Source organism: Betta splendens, chromosome 16 (genome assembly GCF_900634795.4).
Source record: "Betta splendens chromosome 16, fBetSpl5.4, whole genome shotgun sequence".
Lineage (NCBI taxonomy): Eukaryota > Metazoa > Chordata > Actinopteri > Anabantiformes > Osphronemidae > Betta > Betta splendens.
The window spans coordinates 19,552,210-19,573,181 of NC_040896.2; the positions used below are offsets into that span (position 1 = coordinate 19,552,210).

The window sequence follows — 20,972 nt, forward strand, 5'->3', positions numbered from 1 at the left end:
GAGCAGCAGCAACTTTGGATATGACATCAGTTCTCTGAAATGTCTCTGTAAGCAAGTTATTATGTGCTGCGTTCACATCAACAAGTGTGTAATGTGGTAAAAGTGAAGTGTGTAAGCAAGCCCGCATAGTGAGGGAATGAGATTCACAGAGATTCCTGAGGCAAATCAGAATAAAATGGTTAATGTGCTTGGACAGCACTTTTCATATTTTTAGAGGAAAGTGATTCTAGGTTCAGCTGACACTCCTACCCGGTACTTAGCAAACGAATTATGTGAAAATGGAAATGAAGCATGAGAACGGCATCATCTGGATTGTAAATGTCTGCTGACCATGGGCTGCTGAACCCTGCACTGGGTTTGCAAACGTAGCCAGGATCCTATTTCCATGGTGGTCGAGCTTGTAGCATTTCTACTTGAACATCAGAAGTGATGTACAGAATAAATCAAACAACACAACGTGTCTCATTTTTCTTCTTAGTGTTATTGTTATTATTACTCTCATTCTTATTCTCATTCGCTCCAGCTACGGGCTAAGTGGTGACGTAGGGTCACGACGTATGTTAACAAAAAAAATAAAAAAAGATGGCGTCGGTGTCAGACATGTACGATGTGGGTTGGGAAGGTAAGACGTAGCATTAAACGGTTTATTTTCAAATATCATTGGTGTTAGTTGTGTGCTTAAAAATAGTCAGTGCTTTTGTGTCAGAGGCTAGGGGACATGATACGCTGTCAAAGATTTAAAATATACATAGCTAGCACTCAACGTGAATAAGCTGCTTCGTTAATGCTAGTTAGCACGGTGCGCTAATGTATCGGCTTTATAACTCATAAACACAGGGTAGTAGGTAATACGACGTTAATAAGATCTAATATGCCGTTAGATGATGCCGGAGCTAAACGTGAAGGTTGACATATCAAAATGACGTCCGGCTGTGCAAGACAGCATTGTAAAACTTAAATCTGGTCTTGTAACGCTAATGCTAGCTAAAGCGAATTTGTAGCATCCTGAGTTTGAAGTTAGTTGGCATTTCTTTTGTTTGTATTGCTTGTTAAAAACGTTCTGTACTTTAACACGATTGCAAAAGCCTTGCAGGTTTACGGGCTGTTGTTCACTTGCTCTGTAGTGCATTTGTTACATTTCTACTATTTGGTAGCAGAATCTGCAACGTCAAAGCTGGAGTCTTTAATATACACTAGGGCAGATTTAAAATAGATTATAACGTTCCTGCAGACATCACCACACATTATGATGTAATGCTAAATTTCGTCTCATGGTATTCTGTAAATCTTCAGAGGTTGATGTTTCAACAGGATAAATAAGGTTGTCCATTTCATCATATTAATTATTATTTGGCATTAATTATTAAAGTTGACCCGAACGTCTTTTTCCACAGAAATGAGAGACAAGCTACGGAAATGGAGAGAAGACAACTGCAGAAACAGTGAACAGATAGTAGATGTTGGCGAAGAGCTCATCAGTGAGCATGCATCCAAACTGGGTGATGACAGTAAGTGTGTCCGAAATCATTTTGAGTCATTAGTAGCACACGCTTCATTGTTTTTCACCATAACAAAATAGATTGAAGTACAAGTAAAAGATAAAAAGCCTTATTACTACCAAAGTCAGGCAGTTTATGAGCATCAAAGCAGGAATTTGGGCTGTTTTGGTGATAGCGCCAGTGTGCGGATCATCACTAAACATCATTCAACATCATCATTTTTTCCCCAGTCACAATGACTCATGTTTTTTAAATGCCTTCGATTTAATAACACCAGCTCTGGGTGTAAAATCAGGGGGCAATTATCAAAACAGTTTTGGAATAAAAAAACTTGAGACATTTGGTTTGGCATTACCTGTCAGTTTTTGGATGGAGCTGGATTTTATTATCCTTTTCAGTTAACAGAAAATGTTTGTTTGGCTAAGCAGTTTGCTTTGACAGCTAAGAGCAAAACTGTTCGTCTAATGTTGTATTCATTTAATTAATTGTCTTCAGAAGCCACGCTATTAGTCAGTTTATTATAATATTACAGTTGACTGATGGGTGGGGCGGTAAACTAAACATTTAAGTTTATAGCTAACCACTATTTGACATGTTATAGAACTTGTGGTTGTTTATGATGCTTCTCAACATTTATTGCTCTATGCGCAGCAGCTTCAGAAAATATTTAAAATTCCTTTTGCAGACTTATTGGTTTGGTTTCATTTACAATTGATAAGCGGCAGTCATCCAACATCCAACCCATCTCCAACTTGCTAAAACTTTATTAAACAAAATCAGTTGACTAATGCAGGATTTTAAAGCAGCAAGGGTTGGTATGTACTGTTTATCTTTTAAAGTTCAGAGCTATAACTCCCTGCAAAAAATAGTTGTGTGGTGAAAAGTGACATGATAGTTTGAATTTTCTGTAGTGTTAAATGTGATATTTGCATTGTTTGTGTTTAGTGAAAGCACAGCCGTGGACCCCCATTAGGGTTGTGGGCATGCTGGACCCTATCCCATATTACAGTCGTGGGTTAGGCCCATCACAGGGCCCCATAAATACATAGACTCACTCTCACAGTCACCTATGGACAATTTTTACTCCCCAGGCTGTAGTTCAGTTACTTTGGTTTTACAAAATATGAACATGTTTATAACATTGGTAACAATGTTTTAAAGCGTATAATCACTTTGTTCTAACTTACTCCAGCAGCTTTGGGGATCTTCTGTTCCTGTATCTGTATCTAATCCTTACTAGTACAATGTCTGTGTGAAGAGAACATCTAGTTAAGAGAAAAATAAGAGTTGCGGTTCACTTATTCAATTTATTCTGAGTTCTGAAATAACATTGCTGTAAATCCTTGGTGGTTGATTCAAATTAAGAATGCTTTTTGGGTGCATAAAAATGGGAACGGCAGCTGTTAGGCACAGACCTTAACTTGTACGTCAGTACTACAGTTCAATATAGCTCTTTTTTCATGTTACACCAGACAGTGAAATGGAAAGCATGCTAACACAGTCTTCTTTGTCTGTGCCTCTTCTGCCCAGTATGGATTATTTATGAGCAGGTGATGATCGCAGCGCTGGATTGCAGTCGAGATGACTTGGCACTGGTGAGTTCTTGCCACGCTTCCTCACACACCCAGGAGCTTCAAAAGACATCATTCATTCCCTTGCAGCCATTCCTGTTTTGCAGCACCCTTTCTGCCAAAAGTGAAAATTCAATTATTATTTTGCCAAAGGGTATTACTCTGTCTGTACTTTGGTAAAACAATTTGCTGAGAGTTGACATTAAAGAGTTTAGCAATTGAGTGGAGAAACATGCTTCTAGTTAGCAAAGACTGGCCATCATTTTTGAGGTCTAGCTTCCTTTTTCTTTTCTGCCTTTATATGCCATCCCAGACTTAATCTGATGGCTTCAAATTCACATTTTGATACATTCATGATTCTGAAAGTAGTAAAGATTGCAGAGGACAAGGGAAGACAAGACATCATGGTAATTGAAATGTTTCAGCTTCTATTATTATGGATACAACGACTCTTGGCAAAAATTTACTCATTGAAGTCTACCTTTTTCTTTGGTCAGTCATTAGAAATAAAATAAATTGGCTGTTGGCTAGCCTTTCAGCCCTGCTGCCAGACTTAGGGGAAGAGAAAACTAGACGTGCAGATGGATTGCACAAACCATTAATGTCACACTGCAGACTTTTCCATCTCAATGAGGAGTAGGTTGAGTGCAATTGTGGGCATTCTTCAGCTCTCTGACTACTGGATGATCAAACAAATGCTCTGTAGTGATAGTAAAGCGCTTTTTCACTCTCCTTTCTATAATAGCCTCCAAGGTTACCACATAGTGAAATGTAGGAACCTGGAGATTATCAAATTTCACCTGGTACTGTTTGCATGTTCACAGTCTCTTTTTTTTTACATCAACATATTAAAGGTTTGTTTTACTGAAACATGACATTTTCAAGACAGGTGTTTCAATTCTGAAAGTCAACATGTGCGAGAGCAAGCGCTTAACATAAGGTTTAGTTATAGCCAACTATAATTGGTTTCTCCTTTCTGCCCACATCCTGGCAGACCTGTCTACAGGAACTGCGAAAGCAGTTTCCAGATAGCCACAGAGTGAAGCGATTATCAGGCATGAGGCTGGAAGCTTTGGAAAGGTAAGCAAGAGATCCCAAAAGCTATATTAACAGGCAAAACAGATCAATAGCCTGGGTGTTTGTAAGTACAATGCGTGTGGGGGGTAGTTTGTATTTTTTTGGATCACACAATATTGCTCTGCAGACTAAGAGGAATGGAGGGCAGAGAGGTTCAGTGCTGGGGAGTCCTGTGGCCCTTTAGCCTGAGTTAGGGATTCCCGGGAAGGAAGTGGTTGGATTCCACTGGAATTCTGGGGGTCCCTCAGCCCTCTCTGGTTTCTATTTTTTGTTTCTCTTCATCTCTCTCTATTTTCCCCCTCCTTATTTTTATACTTTTCTTGTTATGGTTTCTGTATAGATGGTGTTCTTTGGCCTTGTAAATACTGACATGTCACCACAATCTTAACTTTATCCATGACCCTTTCCTTAGTGATGTTGAATCTGCGGATTAAGTGAGCAGAATGACAAAGAGCGTTTGGAAGACAGCAAATGTGAGCATGGTAATAATCTAGGTGGATTACCTGTGCTGGTTTATCGGTTGTGTCAGCGTTTGTGATAATTGAGAGTGATCGCTGCAGCACTGTCGGATTAAATAAACTTCACACTGGGATCTAATTGGCAGCAGGCAGAGCCCGACTTGAATGACACAACTTGAAACAGCGAGGCCCTTCCCTTTTCACAAACACACACGCACGTGCACATGGTTGGTTCCTAAATAAATAAAGCAAATCAAAGTGGCTCATGAGTGTTTGCCTGGTGCCATCTGAAATCCCAAAGTGTGGCTGAGTAATAAAGTGAATGTGAGCAAAGCAGCAGTTCTGGGAGCAAGACTCAGTGCTAATGGGAACCAGAGATGCTTCTGACTGCTGCTAAAGAACCTCTGTTCTGTAGAAGAGTTTCTGATCACTTGGCAACTAAATCATCAGTGCTTTTATGTTGACACTGAAAGGTAAATGTTTAAAAATTATCCCACAGCTTCTGTTTTTACATGACAAGTCAAATGCACATGCATTATTTTCTCTCTTATTACAGTATGATTCAGTTTTTTCAGCTTAGATATTTCCCCTTTTAAACAGCATTGCATGACCTCAGTTGAACAGTTGGATTGATACTGTGTTGGTTTTAGTAGCTTATCAAGTTCATACATGTATTTTGTTATTATACATGGTCTAGGAGATAAGAAACAACCGAATAACTTAGCTGCAGGCCTGCAAAGATAATAAATCTCCATTTTTTTTAATGGTAAGTCAATGTTAATGGTAAATCAACCTAACTCAAAAAGAAATTCAGTCTAAACGGTGTGTTCTGTTTGTATGGATTTTATAATTTAGTGTAAAATAATATAAACCTCTCTCAGTATTGGCATCACAGGCAGATTGAAAAGTGTTTATTTCCTGCTGTAGATCACCTATGATTTTTGTATGACCTTGTAGTTAGAGAACCCTGCCAAACTATATACAGAACAGTGATTTAACTTTGATTTCCCCACAGCCAGACTGCTTAGAAAAGCAGTTAATAAAAGATGCCTTTCTCTAATTCTTTAGGTATGATGAGGCCAACAAGCACTATGATGCCATCCTCCAAGATGACCCCACGAACACGGTAAGACCAGGAAGTAATGAAGTAAAGGTGGAAAATCAAACTGCACAGTGTGTAGTGTGTCTTAACTTTGTAAACTCAGCCACTTAGGTGACTACATATGTGCCAAGGCACACCTTCAGCTGTGTGACTGTAAGTCGAACTCCCCGTGGTCTCTTTAGCCCCTAGACAAAGTACTGAGCCACACAACTAAAAAGTTGTTAAAGAGAACAGGGCTGGGGAAGTAGGGGTGATTCATACTCTTAGTTAGTGGCAGACATGTATGCTGGAAGCAAGGCATAAATAAGGATCTTTCCTTTGAAGATGCCGGTTAGCTGGACCTTTCGGTCCCCTACTCTGATTAGACAGGAGCTCCTGTCCCACCTTCTCTATTGCTGCGCACTAGCCCCAAGTGCAATGTCTGCCATGAGCTAAGGCACTAACATAAATGCGCCCTAAATACGGCAATCTTCTTCTCTTTAGCCCCTCTTTACTAGTTTCATCTCGCTACTCTTCATTTGCAGAAGCATATTTAGACAGTTTTCTGCCAACACCACACCACCAACCCCAAGCATAATGTACCTGCTGTTAATTGCTTCCATAAGGACATGTGGTCATGCAAGAAAATAAATCGTTTAAAGGGTTTTCAAAAGAAATCATGACCTTATTTATTTTGAGCAGACCCCCATCGACTCAGAGATGTTCAATAAGTGTCCTTTGGCACACTGAGATATGGAAAACTTTAGATCTGTTAAACTTCTCAGCTGGCAGATGTTGCATAACCACTTTTGCTTTGGATGATATACAGCGATTCTTCACGTGGTTGGCTGTTAGCTTTAAACAAAAATTAAAGCCATACTGAGATAACAAATAATCATTCACCTCACTCTGATGCACTCCACCTTCTCCCTGGCATAGAGGTATAACCTTGTTCTTTATCTTGTGCTTTTGGTAGCAGCATGGAAATTATCTTTCTCCCACTGTCACTTAGTCAACAATGTCCATGTTGATTTTATATCAATGTTGCTGTTGATTGGCAGGTGGCCTATGGGCAACTGAGACAATAACCTCAGTTATATTTTCATTTTAATTTGGTGAAATATACTTTTCACTATCTTCTTTTTGATGTTGCAACACATTCTACTCATCTTCATTGTGACTGAGCAAAATCAAAAATGTGTCACAATGAAGGGGACACACAAAGTGTATGTGTACTTTGAAATGAATAAAAGAGAAAGTCATATTGTGACTTGCATTTAATAAAATGAAATCTGTAAAAACTTGGTGTCACTAACATTGATTGACAATGTTTCTTAATGTCTTAAGAAACTTAAAACTACCATTTATTTGCGACAGTTTTGCAGTATTCTAATTTTTATATATAAATTGCTGTAACTTAAAAACAGATTGGCATCGACTGTTTGCACTGTTTGCACAATGGGAGTTGTAATTTTTGTGAATCTCTGGGAACCTCCCCAGCATGGCACAGATCTTCTGGGGATTCCATTGACATCCTCGGAAAGGGAATGGTCAGTTTCCTGGTCTCTGAACATTGGATTATATCACCCTATTCAGCGGGGGCTGCCAGTCAAACCTGGGGCTGGGAATGGAACAAATATGGTTTCTGTCCCTGGGACAATAACCTTTTTCCCACCGTCCTTGTCTTATTACCTTGGGTGTAGTGGTGGAAAGTGGAGCAATTATGTGGTGACATCATTTAGGTCACCTGTCTTGCAATGGGGCTTTTTTTTCTCGCTATATGTTTTAGAACATGCTACAAGAATCAGGCAAAGGATGGGCCTGAGAAATGGCGGAAAATTGGCCACCATAATGAAGACTTGTGAGGCATCCCAGCATGCGAAGCACAGATTGGAAACTGAGCTGTTGTAATTACAGGCTGTGGAATAGATGTGGTACCCATTAACCAAAATTGTTGAATCAACAAAAATTGCTCAATTTTTTTTTTTTTTTGCCACGATACTGTCCAAAAAATGTTTTAAACTCTTACTCCGTACTCTTAGCCGATTCTTGCTGTCTTCCAATCCCTACAGCTATGATCTGCCAGTATTCTTATGTAAATTAGTAAATGCCCTTTCATTGTTTTAAAACTAGAATTATTGCAATAATTTTAAATTCCCAGTTTGTCTTCGTATCTCAATATTAAAAAACAAAACAGTGTACCAAATAAGGCACACGTGGGTAACTTGGAGGTTGATCTGCAATCGTATGCAAATGCAGGTTGATTGTAGGTAAAGATTTCCTTAGTTTGGCTCAAGTATATAAAATCTTAAAAATGTCAGATAATATTAAAATGTATTCTATAAAATAATGCCATTTGAAAAATAAAATTGTCAGGGGTCAGCATGGGCGCTGTAACCTGTCTGTACCTTACATTCAGCAAGCGATAACTGTGTTTGGATCCCCGTCAATTGAATTTTCCCTCACAGTAAAACCATCAAGTGGTGTTATTATTGGCTGTAAACTAACCTCCATCATTGGCGTAATGTACAAAGGGAAACAGGCCTAACTACTTCTGAACATGTTTTTGACACTTTTAAACCTGTAGAATTTCATGAATGGCTGTTGGATGTTGTAGTGCAATAACCAGCTGTGATGTAAATAATTCAGTCTTCACTTCTGTGGTATGGAGCAATATTGAGGAAGAAAATGTTTTACGTGCTGCCAGTTTTTTCTGGATCATTAGTTAGAGAAAGGAGGAGAGTGGGGAGTGGTCTGGAATTGCTTCTTGTTTAATAAAGTGCTGTGTGCCTCTCTGGGCTACCAGCTTCCATATGTTTCTTTGAACCTCAAGTGGTTCTTTATCTGGGAAAAACGAGCTAAGACAGAAGAGGTGGGTGTAGTGGTGGGAGCGCACAAGTGCGAAAATTCACATTCAACATTATTGTAGTGTTTATTTAGTTTAGTTTTTTTTAACTCTTAGACAGGGAAAGATCCCACATGCTTGTAATTTGGTCTTAATATAAATTCCTGAATCTTACACAGCTGGTGGAATGCATTGCATGTAAAATACTGCTATCTTTGTTTAATAATCTGAGGACATAAAGGGGGAAATAATAGATTGACCTTTCACTGTTCTTTATTACTTGATAACTTCATAACATTGTTTTTCTAACTTTGTTTTAGACCACCCTCTCACTAAAAATACACACTTCCTGAGATGTATGCAGTGTGTTTTGGAATAAGATACATTGTGGTCTAGATAGAAATTCTTTGTGTTGATGTTAGTTTGTTGTTTGTTTCACCAAGATGGTGTCCTGTGACTTGCTTCATTTTCTTTTTTTTCATTTAGTTCCTGCTCCCCTCAGGGGATGGGTGAAAATGCAGAGGTTAATTTCCCCAATGTGGGATCAATAAAATTCTATTATTATTATTATTATTATTATTATTATTATTATTATTATTATTATTAATAATAATAATAATAATAATAATAATAATAATAATAATAATAATAATAATAATAATAATAATAATAATAATAATAATGCTTGCCATTTAATTTAGGAGGATTTCTGTTGGTCCTGTGTCGTTTTGAGTTGGCTGCGTTAGAGCCCCCTAGATGGGACTCATACACAGCCGTCAATGGCTTTGGTTATGGATATAGAATAAGAACCCCTACTCAATCAACTGCCAGTCCATAAATACAAGAAGCTGTCGCATGGCAGTACACTTGTAATGGAGTGGCAGCCTCCTGTTAAGGTTTTCACTTACTACCAAAAAAGGAGGGGGAAGGGGCTAAGAGCAGACTCAAAGGTTTGAAAAAGTCAAAGCAGCAGGAGTAATACTTTCTAATTCAGATTGATGAGAATCTAATCCACCTTAAGGTCACTTCAACATCAAAACATAGCAGAAAGCAATTTTCAGTTGATGTAAGTTGGGCTAGTGTAGTGTTAGATTCGTGCTGCGCCAGCGGGGAGACAGGCTCAGGGGGAGTGTACCATTTTCCCCACTTGGTTAGAGGATGACTCACCGCTTTATCTTCACCACTGAGCTCATTCTCTCTCAAGCACTGACTCATAGTGTGTGTGTGCCTGTCCGTATGTGTGTTTACTCCGTTTGGACATGGTCTCTAGCTATCTCCAGTTATGTCCCGATAGCCTTAAATGCATTTTCTGCATTTGATTTTGAACCAATAACCTAAGAAATCATCTCTTATATTTAGTGAACAAATGTATTTCTACATCTGTAGACACTTAGGTCTCAACTCTTGACTAACTCTTCCTCTCACCACACTTCAAACAAAAACTGGAGCTAAATTTCTAATCCTGTTTACTCTCTGCTCTGCAGGCAGCAAGGAAGCGCAAGATCTCCATACTGAAGGCCCAGGGGAAGAGCACCGAAGCTATCCGAGAGCTCAATGAGTATCTTGAACAGTTAAGTGTTTCAGCAAGCGGGGGAGAAGGTCAGGCACCCCATTTGCTACACCTTCCCCCGACTTTTATATTAATTAAAAGCAGAGCCTGCTTCCAATTGAGCTGGCACATCTTGTGCATAAAGTCCTATGAACCTATTTCCCCTACTTTTAACTTTGGAGGGCTGCCATTACTGTTATTGTGTTTTTAAGATCATTTTCTATCATTTCATTTTTCAGATTTGTCGGGGACCAAGAAGCATGGCATGAGTTGTCTGAACTCTACATCAATGAACATGAGTAAATATATATATCTTTTTTTTAATTAACTTTAACATTCTCTTTCACATGGCATACAACACAAACATTACATTTAGCCAGAAAATATGTTAATGACTATGAACAAAGGTCAGAAGGATGTTTAACATTACAAATACAAAACAATACAAATAAGGAAGAAATTATACATACATTTAATAAGAGAAGAACTTATGTGATCTATGTTGACTGTAAAATGAGAGTACATCAGGAATTTAAAGAAGCAATAAGGGAATTTCAGAATTTTAGATTGTACACATTAAATCCAACCAGGAATCCTGTGATTGAGCCACATCCACCCTAATGGTTAATTCAAGTAGTCATTCAGATCTTGCTGGGCTCCGCCAAACAAATGGTGTGAATATCAGCATTGACTCCAAAGTTATGTTTAAACTTAACCTATCTAATCTTTGTATCTTTGTCGTGATGCATGTTAAATTATTTTAGTGTGAACGTTCATCACAGACAGATGTTTATAAAAGTGCTTTGAAAGCGGTCATCTGTTTCCAGTAAGCAGCCATATGTATCAGTCAGTTTAACAGGGCTTCACTTTACACTGACTGCTTGATCGGATGGCCACAATGGAAGGGTGTGAGATGCACAGCTCAGTCAGGAGTCTGAAGGAAGCCCTGTGCTTTTTCTATGATATAAGAGTAATAGGATCTTAGTTTGAATCTCCCATCTTCTACCTATAAGAGCACAAAGTCCCCAGCATCTGACTGATATATCAGTTGCCAAGGATTTTTTCCAGGCTGACCAGCATTGTAATGAAAAAGTGTCGCCTTTTATCTCTTCTTAATTGTCTAGAGCTCAGAAGTTAGTGAAGCAGTAACTGTAGTAGATCTATAGTTTTGTATGTGTATGTCTGTGTGTGAGAGCGCTCACCAGATCTAGGGTTGCTCGGGTACGAAGGCAGTGGCATCGGGAATGTGTAGCATGGTGAGAAGGCTACTTATTGGATATTTCTTGCTTTTGTCTGTGAGGCCTTATTGCTGTAGTAGCCAGAGGAAATCCATGGGTGAGCGGATTATCTCCCAGCTTATCCCAACACTTCTAATATCACACCATTCACTCCCACAGCTCCTTATCTACAGGCGTGTCAATTTCTTTTCTTTGTTTTCTTTATTTTCGGTTACAAACTCCCTGTTTCCCCTCCGCCTCCTCTTCCGGATAGCTCGGCATTATCGCTACTCTATTTCCAGAGGGATAGAGCCGTAGGTAGGGAGAGAGAACACTTGCTGTGAAATTCCCAGGAGGAGGTGGTGGCACCCCCCCATCACCGATAAAACAGAGACTGATGAAGAAGTGAGCACGGGAAATAAAGTTTACTCCCCACACTACACCACCTAAAAATAAACACAGCAGTGTGTTTCTGTACTGTTGCAACAAGAAGCTGTATTAAGACATTAAAATGCCATTAATAGCCTCGTTGACACCTTAACCAGCCCATATGCCAGTGTGTGTACACTGTCTGTTGGCAAGCATAGCTCAGAGCCATTACAGGCATCTGCTGTTGGCTTTTTTCTTTGGAACATCTTATGAGACTGTTTAACTAAATTGGACTGGTCACCCAAAATTACAGTATCAATATTAATATTTTTTTCAAGTGTACTTTGCACAGTCCCAATCCATTTGTGTCTCGTATATAGTCAAAATATGACTGAAATAGGGGACAATCACTGCCTGATGGTTTTAATGAGTTCCAAAAGAAACACATGCGATTCTTCGTCTCTCTCGTAATGGCCGCTGCAACCTAGTTGAAGAGCTGCGGTGAACAGTGAGCTTAAAAGCAGCCACGGAGAAAAGCTATGGTGGCGTTGGAAGGAGAGGTAAGATCCTGGCTCTGGTAAGAGATTATGATGGTTGATGGAGAGGGCTCTGCTGCAGGCCGCGGCCACTGCACAAGCACATCTGAAAGTCTTTATGGGGAGGAAGTGGTAATTGTAAGCAGCCTCCAACCTTCCAAGCCCTCTGATCTCTCTCCCTCTCTCTCTCTCTGTTCAGTCCCTTCCCCCTGTTTATTTCTTTCTCTGTCCCCACCTTCCTTTCCCCTCTTATACCGTTAATCTTTCAGCTAGTTACCATGGCAGACTTTTAGCAGTTTATGTTACCCTTCGTGGGAAACTCTGGACTTTTCCCTCGCAGTAAAACTATTTACTTTTACTTCTTTTTTTTTCTTTAAACTGATAAGGATTGTTCAGTTAAAAAAACAATCTAATGATAAAGCTTGGATACAAAGACTGAACTTAATTTTCATTTACTGTAGTTTGAATTTGTGAATAGATGGTGAGTGTAGCCCTTTTTTGTGCTTCCAGCTTTTGTTTGTTGGGGTTAGTTTAGTGGCATGCTGTATCTTAGCTCATTCCCTCCTAGTCCCGTGAAGGGGAAACTGGGTATTAGAGGTAGAGTGGCAGCAGATTAGTGTGAGGTCAACAGCTCAGCAGTCTGCTGCTGAGAAGTGATCTCATCTGAGTATAGGCAGAGTGTGCCAGCTCTTACTGAAGTTCTGACCTCAGGAAGGTAGTTAACTACACATTAAAAGCTGAAAAAACACACAGATGTACGAGATTGATTCTCAGTGTCCCTAAAGGATGTAGATCTGCTTTTACCTTTGCCGTCTGTCTGAGCTGAATAATCTTTATGGTTGGTAAATAAACGTAATGTCCTGGATCTTTGCAGTTCTCTGTTTTTATTACATGTAAAGTGGTCTGTGATATAAGTAGTTCTCAGTTTGTTAGAGTTTAATTTATACCTATACACTACATTTATCGGGCACAGATGTTGCACCACACAGATGGGCAAACTAAAGGATGACACATGCGCAGCAGTATCAATCACCTTATTGTCTCCCTCGTCATTTGCACAGCTATGGAAAAGCAGCGTTTTGTCTGGAGGAGCTGATGATGACCAATCCTCACAATCACTTGTACTGTGAGCAGTACGCTGAGGTAGGTACCCACCTGTATGTCCGTCATCAGCGGGGGGGCAAACGGGAACAAACGCTGGCTCTGTGTGAATGGTGCCTCTCTCTAACACAGAGAGACACCAACACATGCTTAACGTCACTGGGAATGTAGGCTTACGCAAGGAGATGTGTTTACACAAGGTTGTCATGTGTAGCTTATTCAGATGTCGTGCTGTCATGGCTTCAGCTGCCATTTAGCACAGCTTATTGCCCGTGTTTAATGCCTCCACACAGGTGAAGTACACTCAGGGGGGGCTGGAAAACCTGGAGCTGTCCAGAAAATATTTCGCCCAGGCGCTGAGGCTGAACAACAGAAACATGAGGGCATTGTTCGGCCTGTACATGGTAAGAACTGCTTTGCATGAAGAGAATGTGGGAGAGAAAGAAAGCAGGAGCGAGAGAAGGGGGGGAACAAAAACAGTAGAATGTTTTTTGTAACCCTGCGGTTTGTCAAGGTTGAGGCTGACCACCAAATGTGTGAAGTAAGACTGTATTGTGTGTGTCAGTGTATTTTTGGGGGGAACAAGAAAGGGGCTCGCAGACAGGTCAACTCACTGCTGACTCAGATGGTGAACTCCAGCATCGGAAAGTCTGCCCCTCTGGAGCGCTTTATTTTAGTAATAATACCCCTTTGGTAAGACCTTTTATGTTTATGACTTAAATAAATAAAGTAGTCTCAGAGTTAAAAAAAGAGAAAAGCATGAGAAATAGAGCAGTACAACTGCTGTAAGAGTTTTTTTTACTGGCAAATTATCCATCCAGGTGCCAGTTTGATTGTAGCTAAGGCTGAACAGCCTTTTCATCTACTTATTTGTTTATACAGGATGTTGTCTGGTAGTTCCAATGCATCATATGTAAGTGAGACTTGACATAAAAACACAAACGGAGCAGTGAAGGGAATAAAAGGTGGAGAGGGGAAGTGCATTTAACACAGAGAGCCCCAGTGTTTTCGTCTCTACTGCACTGGGATACTTCATAAAGTCCAAACACCTTCATAGCAGCACATACCCTGTGAAACTGCTCCAAGGTGTAGGCAGAGGACCGGAGATGCAGGGCAGGGTCAAACTGAGACATTCGCTTCTGCTAACTCTCACATGCGTCTGGAGACAGAGCAGGCTCTGTACGGTTTCCTGACAAGTCATCTACTGACACGCTGGCCTTTAATGGCTACTTCAGGTGGGAGTTTATTCTTTATCAGTCACAGATCTTTCTTGAGTGTGTCTTGCAGATTGTCAATGAGTCTCGGTGGTCCAGAAGTTGACAGGTGTAAGGGGTTCAGTAAAAGGACAGGAAACGTTCACCGTGTCGCACCATCGGAGTCAGTTCAGCAAGAGTACTGGTAGCACTGACCACAGTTGGCTTGTGGGTTGGTTAGTCACAACACTTGCGTGGGGATTCCCCTCCATAATGATGCAAATTGTTATTCGGGGATAGCCTCTCTGGGTTGACATCATCTAAACCGAGGTTTCTCTGCAGCTAAAAAAATAGAAACAAAGCAAAATGCTTACTGAAAGATACAGATGCCAAACCAATAGTAGGAGCAGTGGGGCCAGGTTGATTGGTGTGTAGTTAAAGTTTCAGCACGAGTAGGGAGAGCTTTGATGTGAGGCAGGGTAAACCCCCTGGGGTTTGCTGTGTGGAGACGATGGTAGGAACATGGGAAAGACATGGGATTTGTGGTTTGAAGGGAAGCTGTCGAGACAGGCAGAGAGCGTGATTCACACGGCGCTCCTCTCGCCGTGCGTCGTTTATTATTTCTTTAAGACATGCAAGGGTCTTTCATCACCAGGAATCAACGGTGTTGGAGAAATTAGGCCCCGTTAAGTGACAATTTACGTATGAAGCATTAAACGCTCACTTTTTCCTCCTCATAAATGATCCTCCTGTGTCATCAGGCCAAGGCCTGTTTTTTCTCTCCATTCTGCCACAATGACTAGTGGAGTGGTAGATGGTAAGAGTGGTTGCACATTCATCTCAATTACACTTTTATTGCTGTTTCACCAAGTTCTGATATAAGAACACCCCTTCCCCTGTTCTCCCTTTGCTTCTTGCTCTCATTTTCTGTTTTTCCTCTAGTCTGCAAGTCACATCGCTGCCAGCCCGAAAGTTAGTGCCAAGGTCAAGAAGGACAATATAAAGTATGCTGCTTGGGGTGCCACTCAAATAAACAGGGCCTATAAGGTGAGTCACATATACATACACTAAGATATAATATTGCTTTTGCTTTTCTGCAAGATAACATCTTTTTACTATTTCCCACATACCCTTCATTCTACCAGACACTAAAAACCACCAGTCATATTATCTTATGAGCCTTCTCTTGTGTGTGAGCTTTCTTGGGGTATTTGCACACAATATCCAGACATTTAGATATTTCCCCTCATTTGCATAGTATGCGGAAAGTATTCGCCACCACCAAATGACCCCATGAATGCGAAGCGGTCCTGTAGGATGCCTTCGCCTTAGAATGGTGTAATAAAAACCCAAGTGTCTTTCAGTGTGTTTGGGTACATTTACTGTTCGTGTGTTGACTTAAGGCCACAATGTCTGCTAAGACTTTATCCCACACTCTGCCTTCATAGATGGGCTTCTTGCAGAGCCACAAGCTGATCCCCCGAGGATGGCAATCACGCTAGACTTTAGCGAAGGGTTGTCGAGCTCAGTGGTTGTTAAAGTGGGGTTCAGTGAGCCTCAAGTGCCTTCTGTACTGAATCGTGTAGGTCCTTGGCAAATTCACAAACCTAATCATAGACTTCAGTGTTATTTCTCCACTTGTTTTCTAACTACCTATATAGTCACTATTAAATCAACAAATCCAAAAATCTCCCACGATGCGTGGCCCAGAAATGAAATCTGACCACTCGGGCCTGTGATCACATTAGTGGATTTGTAAGAAGACAAGTTGTAGGACATTTAAAAAGACGCTTATTGCTGTATGGTCTGTTTAAAAACAAAAAAAAGAGAAAAGCTAGACAGTGGGCAGAAAAAAGATAAATGGTGAAATGTGTAAGTGTGTGCCTTTATTACCACAAATTAGTACCCACACATGCACAGAAAATGAGGAGGGGAAAAAGTGAGGAGCAGTTCAGATGGTATCACTGAACTTGTCCATGCCGTTGTCATGGCAGCATGAGTTTCAAGCATATTGAAAATAAGTGTCATTTGCCATATTTGCCATATGTGTTGCTTATTTGGGCATTGACAGTTAAACATGTAATAAGCGGTTCCCTGTTGAGCATGTGTGGATCCAGTTGAGAGCGTGTCTCCCCGCTGAGCCTCTAAAGACCTAGTCTCACCACACTCCACTCTCTGTGCCTTATAGACACATCTCATGTTGAGTGCTCAGACAAGTTTGAGAGCACTGCTGGAAAAAAAGTGCATGTAAGTAATGTCACAGTGTATGACTGCTCTCTTTTGTGGAAGTGTCATGGAAGAGCTCAAAGCCTTTACTTGTTCCTTTAGGTTTGAGTTAGAGTGGAGTGAGCTGTCATGGCTGAAGAATGGCCTGTTTTGTAGAGACTTGTACTCATCATACAGAGACAGATCTCCTTAATAAATAGAAAAATGTAGAGGTGGTTTTGGTTTACAGAATTTGTCAATCAGGTGCCTGTGTCAAGTCCACATTGCTCGTTATTTTCATCAGAGCGCTTGCTGGCCTGTGTCAGGGTTGTAGTGAAGCTTTGATCCCAAGGGAAACAAGATGGAAATCTCAAACTTGCAGCCATATGTCACGGCCAGAAAAGGCAGAGAGTGTGAAAAATGAAAATTACATTTGGAGGGAACTTTATCTATATCTCAGACTTCTAAGGCGTTTGGGTTTGACAGGCTGCCAGGCAAATAACACCTACACCGTGTGTGTGGGCATTTTACACCACACTGTTATTAGACTGTTGCCACACCAGATGCGAGTGCACAAAGCTTCAAAACAGACTCCTCACGACAAACTACGGGGCTTGAGCGCAACTTGTTCCAGGAATCAAACAGCACCCTGACCATATTTTTTGTTATTCCCACTCCCCACTGAGGTTCACCCACTCATGGATCAAAGTAGTTGTTGTAGTAGTAGTAGAAGTAGTAGTAGTAGAAGTAGTGAAGTTGTATATAACATATTGAGGCAGTGACTGCCCATCTGCACCTGCCCTGTTCTACAGCATCTTGTATTTGCTTAAGTGGCAGCGCACTCACGATACAAAAAAAACATGTTTTTTCAGACAATTTAATTTTCTGTGGTGGTGCTTTGTGGGACAAGTGAAAATGATATGGTGTAAAGTCACCTCCTTCATTTTTTTTTTTTCTCTATTTTAATGACGTCTGAGATGTCTTAAAAAGGTTGCGGCCGTATTGGCCTCAGTCAGGCAGCTGCAGGCTGCTGGGCTTGTGCTGGCTGATTGATGGGCCCTTTAAAGTGTTGTTCATGTCAGTTCCCTGCTTTTATTAGGCCGCTGGTACCTGGTGATTGTCATACCTCTGTGCGAGGAAGAGGGGGGGCAGGTGAGTGCAAGCAGGAGCCAGACGTCAGTGAGAGGTCACGACAGGAAAAAAAATCTAATTATGTCGGCGTGGTCGACTGACATGTTAAAACACAGAGCTGTGTGGACCGTAGGTGTGAGGGGCTTTACAGCAGCCCTACATTGCTTGCCCTCCTGCCCCAGCTTTCTGAACAGATTCTCTGATTAGCTCATCTGTCACGGACCACGGACTCCCACTGCATCATGACTCTATTATCAGATCCTCTAAATAGATGTGGAGCTGTCTGGTCGGCCCCTACTGTTGTAGAACAGGGCAGGAGCTAATGTGGTGGTCTCACCTCAGGCTGAGGAGATAATTGACTACTGGGCCTGAGGTAATGGCACATTAGGCAGGCAATGAAATGCACTGATCATTATAACTTCCCCACCACACACACTCTAAATCTAGAACAGTGAGTCATGCTTGTTACGTAGTTGTGCGCACACCTTAGCTAACGGCCAGTCTAAGTTGAAGTTGGGAAGGTGGAAGGAGATAAAACATTTGCCATGATTATGTAGTATAGGCTCCATTTGAAAGGTGGACTACGTTACTGCTTTATGTTGAACGTCTGGTGGTTGCTGTGTGAACAGACAATGCTCATTCTACGTTCAACACAAAGCAGTGACATACTCCAGCTGTCCACAAATAATATTTAAGTGTGTGTTTGCTAAGGCTTCTCTCCAGGGGCTCATTTCCCACCTCATCTCTCACCTTGGAGGGCATGCAGGATGTTCTGTGTTGTCTAGAGGCAGGATTACCATGTGGTTGAAACTGTATCCCTAGTCTGTGTTTGACGCGGGCTGATGGTGTTTTCAAAATGATTTAATAGAAAGGTCAGTACAATGCTGTTATCTTTTGCTTGTTCCTTGCTGTTCACTTGTATTGACATACTCCATCATGCTGTCAGCCCTAAACAAAAAATTCTCTTTGGGATTTAACTTCTAAGGCAGTTGACTTTGCAGGAGTGCCAGTGTTTTCTATAGTCCATCACTATTAGAAATTTAGGTTTTTGGAAAAAAATGAACTTTCAAATGCTTTCATGCAAATTAAGCCTATATTTGAGTTATCTGCAGGAGTTTGTGCTTTTCTTTATTTTAAAAGCCTGAGACAGCAGGTGACAGTCAGCCCTTGGCAGACACCACCTAGTGTGTGGGGCACTTTCCAATTTTTATGAGTTTGGAAGAGTGAATTCTGTCTATAAATGTGAATGAGACTAGGTTAATTGGGCTGACCATCGTCATGACTGTGGTCCACTGCCCAAGGTTACGGAAGTATTTGTGATATGTTTAGAGCACATGCATCATCTGTTGCAGCCTAATTGGGGAGCAGAAGTGTGTTTCTGTGTGCATGTGATTAATCTAGTAGATGTGCTGGGATTATAATTTGCGGCACTTCCTGTCAAAGCCTGTGGACACTAAGGAGGAGAGTGGAGGGTTATGTACTCCTGTACTCCTGTACTAGGGGCTATGGAAGTAGACTAATGTGCATGTCCTGTCTCCAAGCACACACACACACACACACACACACACACACACACACACACACACACACACACACACACACACACACACAGAGCTAAAGTGGCGCCTATGCCACAGTTGAATTAGATTAAATTAGAGGTATTATTTTTCTGTGCTTGACCGGTTTATCAATTGTGTCTAATGACTTCTCTCAGATTATTGTTGCTTCTGAGACAAGGATGTTTTTGCTCCGTCAGTGACGTGTGACGGAGGATAGTGATGAGGTCATCGCTGACTCTGTGAGCCTGTGTTGCTTGAGTTGGCATCCAGGACCGACGAGCCAGCGTTCGTTCTTTCTGGCCTCCCGTCTGTCCTGTTCTGATTTTCACCTGTCCTCTTTGACTTGCAGCTGGCCGGCCGTGGGACCAAGGAGAACAAATGCTCAATGAAGGCGGTGGAGGAGATGCTGGAGTCCATGCAGATCACTATGTCCTAGGCTGCTTCCTCTCTCCTGCTTACCCAGCCCCATGGAGGAGCCTCTCAGTGTGAGAACAAGATCCTCAGTCAAGGCTTGAACCCTGTGGCCAGGAAAAACAACAAGCTGTACAGATAACGCTATTTATGGCAGCGTGGCCGTCCCACCTGTCTGGAGGTCCTTTTTATTAATTCTGTGCTAACTGTAAATGAAACTTCTTTGTTTGTGTGTTCGATTTATTAATGATTAATATAAGTAGGATTCACTAAAAATAAAGAGTCTTCATGAAGAACTGAGTTATTCAGATTATTTGAAGTCCAGTGTATCTGGACGCTGTCTAGTTTTTCTCCAGAGGCGACACGTGAACTGTGCTAGAACCTTCATGGAAAGGGTGAGCGACATGTGTCATGAAACCAGAGGGTGGCAGCCACAGTGGCCTCTTCATCCCAGTGGTTCCAGCCTTTCAATTACCTCAGACAGCAGCTGAAGCAGCGTCGGCGCGCTGAAGGACACCTCTGTCATTTCAGCTTAAAGAACCTCAGAGCGCTGCCAGTAATTAACACGCCACAAGCTGGAAAGGAACGAAAATGTGTTTGTGAACTTGGAAACATCCCTGACAGACGGGGAAGAAAGACATCTTAGTGCTGTGAGAGGCAGCCCTGGTTCGCCCTGCTCCCTGAGCGCTTCGCCCAGTACACTGTGTTCTGTAGTTGTATCCGAAATGACCCAGTCATTATATTAAACTGTCACTCACCCCCGTCTTTTGTTCAACTCGTGCCAATTGTCTCTCGTTTCAGCTCTTGAGCGGGTAGAAGGCAACTTTTACATAGACAAAGGCCAGCGGATTAAATTCAACTGTGTGGATCACTTTCACAAGCTTTAACACATTTGTTCAAAGGTTAATTGTCTGTGTTTGATTTGTGTTATGAATGTTTAGAACCAGATATTTGAGCATAAACTGACCTGAAGCATTTTACAGGAAGAGTGAGCTGAGGCTGAAAAAAATGGGCTCCTCCTGAGGAGTAATGGGCTGAAAGGCGTGTTCTTTGAAGCACAGTGATTTATTCCTGATGGTTCCCATGTAAATATTACTGTACTTGCAAAGGTCATTTATGAACTTGTAAAAGAGGAGCACAGACTGTCAATCACGTTGATTGGCCAACGCT

The 20,972-nt window shown here is 41.3% G+C and overlaps 1 protein-coding gene across 1 annotated transcript; it reads left to right on the top strand.

The window, feature by feature from the left end:
* The first annotated feature begins 481 nt into the window (after positions 1-481).
* Positions 482-20,098, top strand: emc2 (ER membrane protein complex subunit 2). Its single transcript, XM_029129194.3, has 11 exons — positions 482-622; positions 1,395-1,508; positions 3,030-3,094; positions 4,065-4,150; positions 5,674-5,731; positions 10,016-10,101; positions 10,320-10,379; positions 13,264-13,345; positions 13,597-13,707; positions 15,439-15,543; positions 19,741-20,098. Exons 1-11 carry the CDS (start codon positions 583-585, stop codon positions 19,825-19,827), a joined length of 894 nt encoding a protein of 297 aa, XP_028985027.1. The 5' UTR covers positions 482-582; the 3' UTR covers positions 19,828-20,098.
* Positions 20,099-20,972: the final 874 nt, after the last annotated feature.